The sequence below is a fragment of the Lactuca serriola genome, chromosome 5 (assembly GCF_051521515.1).
Source record: "Lactuca serriola cultivar US96UC23 chromosome 5, Lser_US96UC23_V15, whole genome shotgun sequence".
NCBI lineage: Eukaryota > Viridiplantae > Streptophyta > Magnoliopsida > Asterales > Asteraceae > Lactuca > Lactuca serriola.
In genome coordinates this window covers 360,641,907-360,651,698 of record NC_136412.1, presented here as the reverse complement: position 1 = coordinate 360,651,698, position 9,792 = coordinate 360,641,907, and the positions used below count along the sequence as shown (strand labels likewise).

General features: G+C 31.4%; 1 protein-coding gene across 1 annotated transcript; it reads right to left on the bottom strand.

The window, feature by feature from the left end:
• Positions 1-5,737: 5,737 nt before the first annotated feature.
• On the bottom strand, positions 5,738-7,887 carry LOC145055694 (gibberellin receptor GID1B-like). The gene is made up of 2 exons (XM_079004078.1): positions 7,517-7,887; positions 5,738-7,154 (listed from the first exon to the last, which is right to left on the bottom strand). Exons 1-2 carry the CDS (start codon positions 7,553-7,555, stop codon positions 6,102-6,104), a joined length of 1,092 nt encoding a protein of 363 aa, XP_078860204.1. The 5' UTR covers positions 7,556-7,887; the 3' UTR covers positions 5,738-6,101.
• Positions 7,888-9,792: the final 1,905 nt, after the last annotated feature.

The following is a 9,792-nucleotide window of genomic DNA, read 5'->3' as shown; positions in this document are numbered from 1 at the left end:
ATATAAATTATGAATTTGATATTTATAAGTTCAAACATTAAAAATACACATAAAAACAAGTTGTAGATGAATCCAAATACATTAAAATAACACATAACCATAAGTTTAAGGGTTTTACATCAATCCATATACGTCAAAAAGAAAATAAAGTATAATACTGAAACAAAATATAGTTTTAGATGAATACAAACATATTAAAAATATTTATAAAATTTATCATATGTTTTTATTTAGAGAAAACTAAATAGATTTGAAAACATTCACCAAAATTTATTATGTAAATGAGTCTTTTTTATGTGGTTTTATTAGGTTTAATCAGTTCAACCGGTTTATTTTGACCGGTTCAACCGGGTTTTTTTAAAAACCGGCCGGTTCAATCTGGTTCAGAAATCAATGTAAAACCAATGATAGTTGAACCGCTCACTCTTCTGGTTCCCGGTCCAACCGGTTCGACCGGCCGGTTCAAACCGGTTTTTAAAACATTGGTTTTAAATAACTACAATCATAGAAACTAACAATATTCATCAAATAAATTTAAAAACGTTAAATTCCTGAAACCTAATTAAAATAATTAAGAGTTTCGAAATACGTTATTTTAAATAACTTACAACAACAATAGTAAATTATATACAAAAATTATATTATAGTCTTTAAAAACAAAAACAATGTTTGATGTTTTACAAAATTACAACGATAGAAATTAAAATATTAAGCAAATAAACTTTTTAAAATTAGTTAATCATAACAACAACTATAAATATCATTATATCATATATTATATTTAATTTTATTCATAATTAAACTGCAGGTAGACGTCATTAAGACACTTAGGATTATATAATTTTAAAAGATATCTACATTATCATATAATTCAAAACAAACAATGTTTATACCAACTTATTATAAGATTTATTATATAAAAGCTAATAACAATGTCATTTATATATTAAAAAAACATATATTTGTAAAAATTTGAAATATATTGTTGTATTCTGCGCAACGTGCGAGTATTCGCCTAGTATACTTATAAAGGAAACATTTTTTCTTTCACCACACTAATTTGAAACTCCCATGACTTTTCAGTTTTTTTCTAATAATAAATATAAGTTGATTAATATGGTTAAATACATATTAAACCTAAAATGTAATCACATATAAACTAAATTTCAATATTAAAATAATATCTTCACTTCTACTTAAAAAGTTATGTTTTTTAATTTTTAATATATTATACTTAATTTATTAGTTTAAATATATTGTTGGATGTAAACCATTATCATTTTAAAGATACAATTTTAGAACAATTTGTATAAAATACTTAAATTATTAATTTAAATACAACATTACATAATCAACTTAAATATTAATTTTAGTTTAACTTAAACAACCCAAAAAATATTTTGTAAATAGTTAAAAGTGGTAAATTGTAGTGTCTTTCTAATAATGATTATAAGTTGATTAATAAGGTTAAATAAATATCAAACCTAAAGTATAATCATAAATAAACTAAATTTCAATAATAAAATAATATATTTACTACTACTTAAAAAGTTATGTCTTTAATTTTTAATATATTAAACTTAATTTATCAGATTTAATATGTTGTTATATGTAAACTATTATCAGTTTAAAGTTACAACTTTTGAACAGTTTGTAAAAAATACTTAAATTGTTAATTTAAATATAACATTATAGGGTCAACTTAAATATAAATTTCAGTTCTACTTAAAAAGCCAAACAATATTTCTGTAAAACGCTTTGTCGTACTGGCAATACGGAGGATGGGTAATATTCATATTATGAATATAAATGTAAGTGTATTCATATATGTATCCACCACCTCCTCTCCGCCACCAACCACCACAATTGCCACCACCACCACCACCACCACCTTCGCAACCAACCACCGATGTCATATACATATATGAATAATCACTTCTTTTATATTTATTCATATATGAATATATGTATCAATATTTGAATACACTTATATATATATATATATATATATATATATATATATATATATATATATATATATATATATATATATAGAGAGAGAGAGAGAGAGAGAGAGAGAGAGAGAGAGAGGAAGATGATGTGTTCCAATACGCTAGATTGCTTAAGCAGCAGAATTGAAATTAGTGGTCCGGATTTATTATCTTATTTCTTAATTTTTTTTTCTCAATTGAACCCTCTTCTCTCTCTCTCTTTTTCTCCCTTTATATATATATATATATATATATATATATATATATATATATATATATATATATATATATATATATATATATATAAACTAAAATTTTGATAGAATCAACGATGACATTATTTTATTTTTGTTTTAAGATTGAAAAAATAAATGGTTAAAATTTAATTTTCTTAATTGTCAAAATCTCCCCATATAACATGGCATTTTGGTAATTTTTTATGAGATTTGGTAATTTTCTGCGAATATTAAATGTTATGAAGGTTAAAATGAAAAAAAATCAGAACATCGGCTTAAACGCGACCCCACGCCACCACCTCCCATCCACACTCTCGCCATCGCCATGTGTTACCCTCCTTTTTGGTGAGTTTGTTTTTCCATTTATTTCGTTTTTTAGTAATAATATTTTCTTTATTATTATTATTATTATTATTTTGAAAAAAAAAATCAAATTTTTAAAATTTAATTTTCTACAAAAATGAGCATAGTATTGAAAATTAAAAAAAAAACAGTTTATTTTTTAATTTTTATAAAAACCCAAAAAAATATTTTTTCTAAAAATCATAAAAACTTAGAAGATACTTATGACTTTGAAAAAAAAGACTAAACTGCACAAATAGTCCATGTGGTTAGCTCCAAATTGTAACTTTGGTCCAAAAATGTTTGGATTAGCACTAGAGGTCCTAAATTTTAATTTTGTTGCGAATTTGGTCAAATTTGCTTTGAAATTTTTTCAAATGACGATTTTGTCCTTACTCTTTTATTTTTCAGTTTTTTTTTATTATTTTTGTTAGTTTCTTTTTCCATTTTTATATGACAATAACTAAGAAAAACATTGTGTGTTTATCCCCTTCCCTATTCCTTCTCTCTTTACATTACATATGAAGAACACTGAAACTCTAAACCTATACATCACCGAACTTGCACATCGTCGGAAACCACCACCACAACCGTCGTTCTCTCTCCACCATCTCTCTCCTTCTCCGCCATTGCCTACCCACTGTTGAAACATTTCTTTCTGATTTCATTGAAATGATCTGATGCAACACGGTCATCTTCTCTTAAGCTCCAACTCCCCAATATCTCCAGAGACGAACGGATCTGAGTCGAGGCAGCAACAGAACCTGAGGCCAGCAATCGAGGTGGAATCCAAAGTGGTTTCCATTGAAGTTAAGTTATAGGAGGCGACAACGTTGTCCCCCCTCCCAAATGATGAAGGCGATGACGTTGTCAAGAACTTTAAATAGAACCATCACCACTGGCCATTTAGGGTTTTCTGACGATAGATTTGAAAACCTCATTCCTTCTGACGAGCATTTTGACTGCTCCGACAGTTGTATAGAGAAAGTGATCGAAGCAACAGAAAAAAGAAAAAGAGGGTGGCACCAAGAGTGGTGGTTGTGGCGGTGGTTTCTGATAGGTTGCGACGGTTTATGGTGGGTGGCTTTTTTTTTTCCAACAGGTGGCGGTTGTTTCTGGTGACCCAGTGGAGTGAGAGAGATAGGTAGTTTTGTTGAAAAGATAGTGGGTGGGTGTAGTATGGGTGTATTTTTTTATTTTTATTTTCTTAGATTTTTTTAATCTTAAAATCAGAAAAATAAATAAGAAAATGGAAAAAGAAATTAACAAAAATAATAAAAAAACGTAAAAATCAAATAGTAAGGACAAAATTGTCATTTGAAAAAGTTCAAAGCAAATTGGACCAAACTCGCAACAAAATGAAAAAGTTTGACCTCTGGTGCTAGTTCAAACCTTTTGAGCTAACCACAATGATTATTTGTGCAGTTTTAGCAAAAAAAAAAAAAAAAAAAAAACTTAAAGTAAGTATGTAAACCTTTCATATTTTAATTTTAACAAATATTTGTTTTTATAAAATATAACATAATTTTTTTATTTAAATTCAAAAAAACAAATGAAAGAAATTTCATATTACTATTTTAGTGAGTTTGTAAATGAAAATTTTTAAAAATATTGTTGTTAAGTGTATTCAAGTGGTGTTTAATTGATTTTAAGTTTTTATAAAAACTATGTTTAGTTCTCCAAATTAAAAAATTTCTATAGTTTTGTTATATATAAAAAATAAGACGCGAAACGTTTAGATACCAAACTTTATTTTAAAGAATTACAAGTTTTCAAAATAACAAATTTGAAAATAATATGATTCAAAATAAGATTATTCAAAAAATTTATGATTCAAAAAATTTATAACTCAACATACTTATGATCCTTAATTTGACGTGTTTTAAAACATTTTTATCCAAGTATATTATGATTCTTAATTATATTTTTGATGATTAAAATTAAATGATTTAAAAAAAATATAATGGTCGAAATTTGTTATGTATAAAAACTTGATTTAATTTAATATACTAGTATGTTCGAAAATTATAAATTAAAAATAATATGATCCAAAATACTAAAATTCGAAATGATATGATCCAAAATAAATTAATTCAAAATGATATAATCCCAAACTAGTGTGATTTGAAAATATTACCATGCTTGATATTTTATAAATGGGAACTTTTATAATCGTTAATAATCAAAAACTCAAACTAATATTTAGTTCTGGAAAATAAAAAGTAACTTGGAATATGTACTAAAAACATTAAAAAGGCAAAAAAAAAATGAAATTAAAAAGAAACCCCACTCAAATGATGTTTCATGAACGTTCGTTACACGTGATCATATCTATGATTTTGTATTATGTTTCACGGACGTGCGTAACCTACGAACGCGTAACATCAAAGTATTGAGTATGATGTTTGTGCTTTTGACAAAATGAATTGGTTCCTACAATTTTTAGGTTTGTAAAGGTTTCTACAAGATCTGAATCCTATTTCAGTATAATTCTATTTATTTATCCATTGGCGACGTTAATAAGAAAGCTCACTTTATTTGTTAATTAAACTAATATTTTAAAACTTTTTATCAATTTTCAACTATCAAATAAAACTTCACTGTCATTGTTACTCGATTGCAAAAAAATAAAAATAATAAATAAACAAAAAAAAAAGTCTATTATAGTTGAATGAGAAGTTAGATAGTACCCAACCAGTCAAGAAACTAGAAAGACGAATTATGGATTTGTAAAATGGTCAGATCATCCCCCTTAACGTCTGCAATATTACCAACTATAATCCTTGGAAGAAAAAGACAAAACTACATGAGAGAGAGAGAGAGAGAGAGAGAGAGAGAGAGAGAGAGAGAGAGAGAGAGAGAGAGAGAGAGGAATATGGATTTGTAAAATGGGATGTTTACCCCCCTGAAATTTTGCAATATTAGCAACTATAACCCTTGAAGAAAAAGACAATACTACATGATAGAGAGGGAGAGATTTCCAACCTCAAACTTGTCCCCATTTCCCCAATCATTTCACCTCTTTTCTTCTTGATTCGCCATGCTCCACCAACCCCGCCATTGCACCCACAAACAACCATCCTTTCACAACAGACAAACACCATAAATATCCCTCAGAAATCGACCCGTTTCAAGCAACGATACAAGATTAAAGAACGAACGTATATGTACTTGTAATAGATCATTAAAAGTAGATAACGCTTTAGTCATAATATTACAAACGAAACGGCAGCAGCCATGGATGCCTACATTGTAGTTCTTCAAAGTTCAAAGTTAGCTTCCATTAACAATCATCAAAAACCCTATGGGGGTAGTTCGTAGTAAGGCTTCAAATTTAGCAACGGATTTCTTACCATGAAATCCCAATTTGAAACCAACAACAGAAACAAGAACAAGAACAGGAAACAATAACCGATTTACACATGTGTCCTCTCTCATGATTTCACTAGAAATTAGAGAATAGTGGTACTGGTACTATTAGTAAAAATTTCAAAAGATCGTGTTATATATGCCTTCTTCCTTCGCCGGAAGTTTAATCTTTCTGGGTTTTCTCGCCGGCGAGACTCAACGAACAAACCGGTGAAGGACTCACGAAATTCTTCATTTCTTCCATTAATGTGTAAAAATGCTCGTTGTTTGGCAAGAAGTAGAATCCGATTGTGGCTTTTTCCAAGAACAAGAGCTTCACGTCTTGCCCTGCTTTCTGCAGCCCTTCAACATACGCCAATTGCCAGTCTTGAACAAGATCCAGTCCGGCGACGACGACCAGACTTTTTGGGAAGTTAACGCCGGCGAGATTAGAGCCTCGAGGACCAAAAATATTACAAGCAGGATGATCTCTGTCTTCACCTTCAGGCAAAAATGCTCTCCAATACCAGTCTCTGTCGAGTAACTTGACGAAATATTTTCCGTCTAATTTCTTCTCCGACTCCGTCCTTTCTTCGCCACCAAACAACGGGTGTAAGAGTATGTTTCCGAGAACCTCCACGCCGGAAACCGCCGCCCGGTGAGCCACATGATGAGCTATATTCCCGCCGGAGCTGTCACCGGCTAAATAAACGTGGACTTTAGAGTCTTTACCACTCAAAAGCCATGATCTTGAATGGACCCATTTAAGAGCTTCCCACCCATCTTCGTAAGCACAAGGATACCGATGCTCTGGTGACCGCCGGTAGTTTACAGAAACGACAACACCTTGAATAAGCCCGGTGAGTCGCCGGCAAAATGTATCATATATAGCACTGTTAGCAGACGAATGAGTGAAGCTTCCACCATGAAAGAATATTATAACCGGCACGATTTCAGTAGTACTAAGCGGTTTCTCAAGCTCTATGATTCCGGCACCGGGATGCCGACTAGACTCATTTTCCGGTGGAGCGCATCTGTAAATCCGGTTGAAGAGACCAGTGGCACGGTCAATCACATCAAACGAGTAAACACCATCCACCGGAACCGTATTCGCAACCACTTTCCGGTCAAGAAACTCGGCGAGCTCCCGGTTGAATGTCCCGTCCGGTCGCCGGAGCATGTTGTAAGCTAGCTTGAAGTTGGAGATTAAAATCCATGTGTGAAGTGGTACAACTTTCTACACAAAAAGACATGATTTTTTGGCAGAAGATTAGAAATAAATTTCATACGATTAACAAGATTGATCAAATCAAAATACAGTTAAATGGGTGGATGATCAAAAATAAATGGGGAAATTTTAATGAATAAATGCAAAAAAGTAAGATCAAAAGAACCTTTGAAATCATGAGTTACAAAAGAAAAGACTCAATTTTTAGCCCCAAATCAGTCAACAAAAAAACCCACCAAAAATCAAATAAAATTACCCAATACGTCCACCAGAAAACATAAACAATCAACAAAAAAATTTAACTATTTTGGGAGGAACATGACAAAGAAAAGAAAGAGGGGCAGAGAAAACAGATCAGAAAATAAAAATACCTTGGCTTCATTTGCGTTGATTTCGTTACTACCAGCCATGAAGAACACAAAACTTGTTTAAATCTCCTTCGCTGTTTTCCTTAACTTTCTTCTGGAAATTCAGACGAACAGTTTAGAACCCTAAAACCTGCAAGCGTTCTTCAGATGGATCGGCCTTTTGACCGAACATACCGATCCCAAAAAAACCCAGTAAATTCCTCGGTATTTCAGAGGGTTTTCAGCGCTTAAATGATATAAAAAAGAGGGAAGTAAAGAATGTGAGAGTTAAAGAGAGAGAGAATTTAAGGGGGTGGGAGTCGAACAGAAAAGAACGACGGTGGTGGACGGAGGCGAGAGAGACGACAAAGCAGGCGGCCGAAATAAACTTTTTAACATGGGACCCGTAAAGAGTATTGTTATTTTAATTTATAATGTGATGGTATTTTTCATTACTATATTTAAGTTTTAGCCATTCAGCTTGAACTTTGGTCTTAATTGCCTTTTTTGACATTTGCTTTAATAAAAACAAGGGTAATTATAACAACTCCACCTAAGTCTTCTTTCTTTTGTCTTCTATTATTTCATTCATTGCATCTCCACCATTTATTTATTTGTCAGTTTAAAGAATGTATTTTGTCATGCTTTTCGAAAATTAGACATACCTAAAAGTATAAATTTATTGATAGTCATTTATATATTTTAATAGCTATAAGACCATACACTCTAGAAGGTAAAATATCATCGGGTTAATAAATTAGAAAGGTAACGAACTTTGGTCTTTGTTCACATTAAAGTAGCCATCTTTTTTTCCGTATACATTTGACCATTAAACTTGTTTGATATGTTCAGAATAAGGTAATATGACTGGTAATAACGGTAACATTACCCTATTATGAACATGTCAAATAAGTTTATTGGTCAAATGTGTACGAAAAAAACATGGTTACCTAAATATGGACAAAAACCAAAGTTTCTTACCCATTTGGGTAATATTAGGTTCTTTATGTTAAGTGCAAGTAGTCATAAGATCCATTGATGTGACCAAGGTTTTGAAAACCGGACCGAAAACCGAACCGGTCGTCTTACTGGTTCGATGGTTCAAGTGGTCCAATCGGTCGGACCGGTCTCAAAAACCGGAAAAACCCGATGATGTCATAATTGTATTTAATTATATAAAAAATACAAAAAATGAAAAAAAAAAATTTAAAATTTCCGGTTTTTACCAGTTCGACCGGTTTTCACCGGTTCACACGAATACCGGTATTTTTGGCCTTAAAGAACCGGATCCGAGACCGGTTCCCGGTTGAACCGGTCGAACCGGCTGGTCCAGTCCGGTTTTCAAAACATGGGATGTGACATAAAATTGGGTTGTGTGATCTTTATGTATGAGGAAATGGTCAAGTCTTGGGCCAACCTAGTTTAGGCCCAACTAGTTAGTCTTTACATAATCGCTATCTTCTTAAAATCTCTCTTAGTGAAAGCGTTTCCTCACAATCATTTTCATGAAGGAGAGAAACTTTATAACACTTAGATTTTATGGTGTATGTGTTCCTATCCATGTGAATTTGCCATAATCATAATCGAAAGATAATGTTTGTGACAAATTCAAACTCTTATGGACAGAACTTGTTCATTCTTAATTTCTTGTCATCAAGGATCCCACCATTCCTTCCAAGTTATCTAGCAACTCACCTATTCTAGTCAATGTACTTTCATTGAATAAAGTGCTTGCCATATGCATTCTATTGAGGACTCGTAGAACTCATATGCATAGTTTACTAAACAGGATTGGCACAGAAAAAGAATTTTGTCAACACGATAGGTTACAAACCTCAAGTCGTGTGCTAGTGTTTAATAGGTTTACTCTTGATTAGTTCTTGAATCTTTTCAAGATTTTCAGACTCCCACTGACCTCTTGACATATTAGATTCTCTTATCAAGAAACATTTCTTGATAAAGAAATATCTAAGAGTTAGTGTGTGTCTATATCAAGACAAAACATTACACACATTTGGTCTTAGTTGGTCATTGTCTTATCCAAGACATCACAACTTACCAATTTCAAACGTGCAAGAGTAAGAAAAACAATTTTCTAATTCACATTTGATGAGTGTGTGTCACTTAATTCAAAATCTTATAGTACGATTCTAAGACTTGATTTTGGAACGAAGTATGACTCATCCTTTTGATTTAACCATTTCAACAATTTCCGATTCCTCTTCTTAGCCATACTAGTGCACTAAGATGTCCTTAGAGGATCAATTGTGATATGGTTCTTAATCATTAAGACGATCATA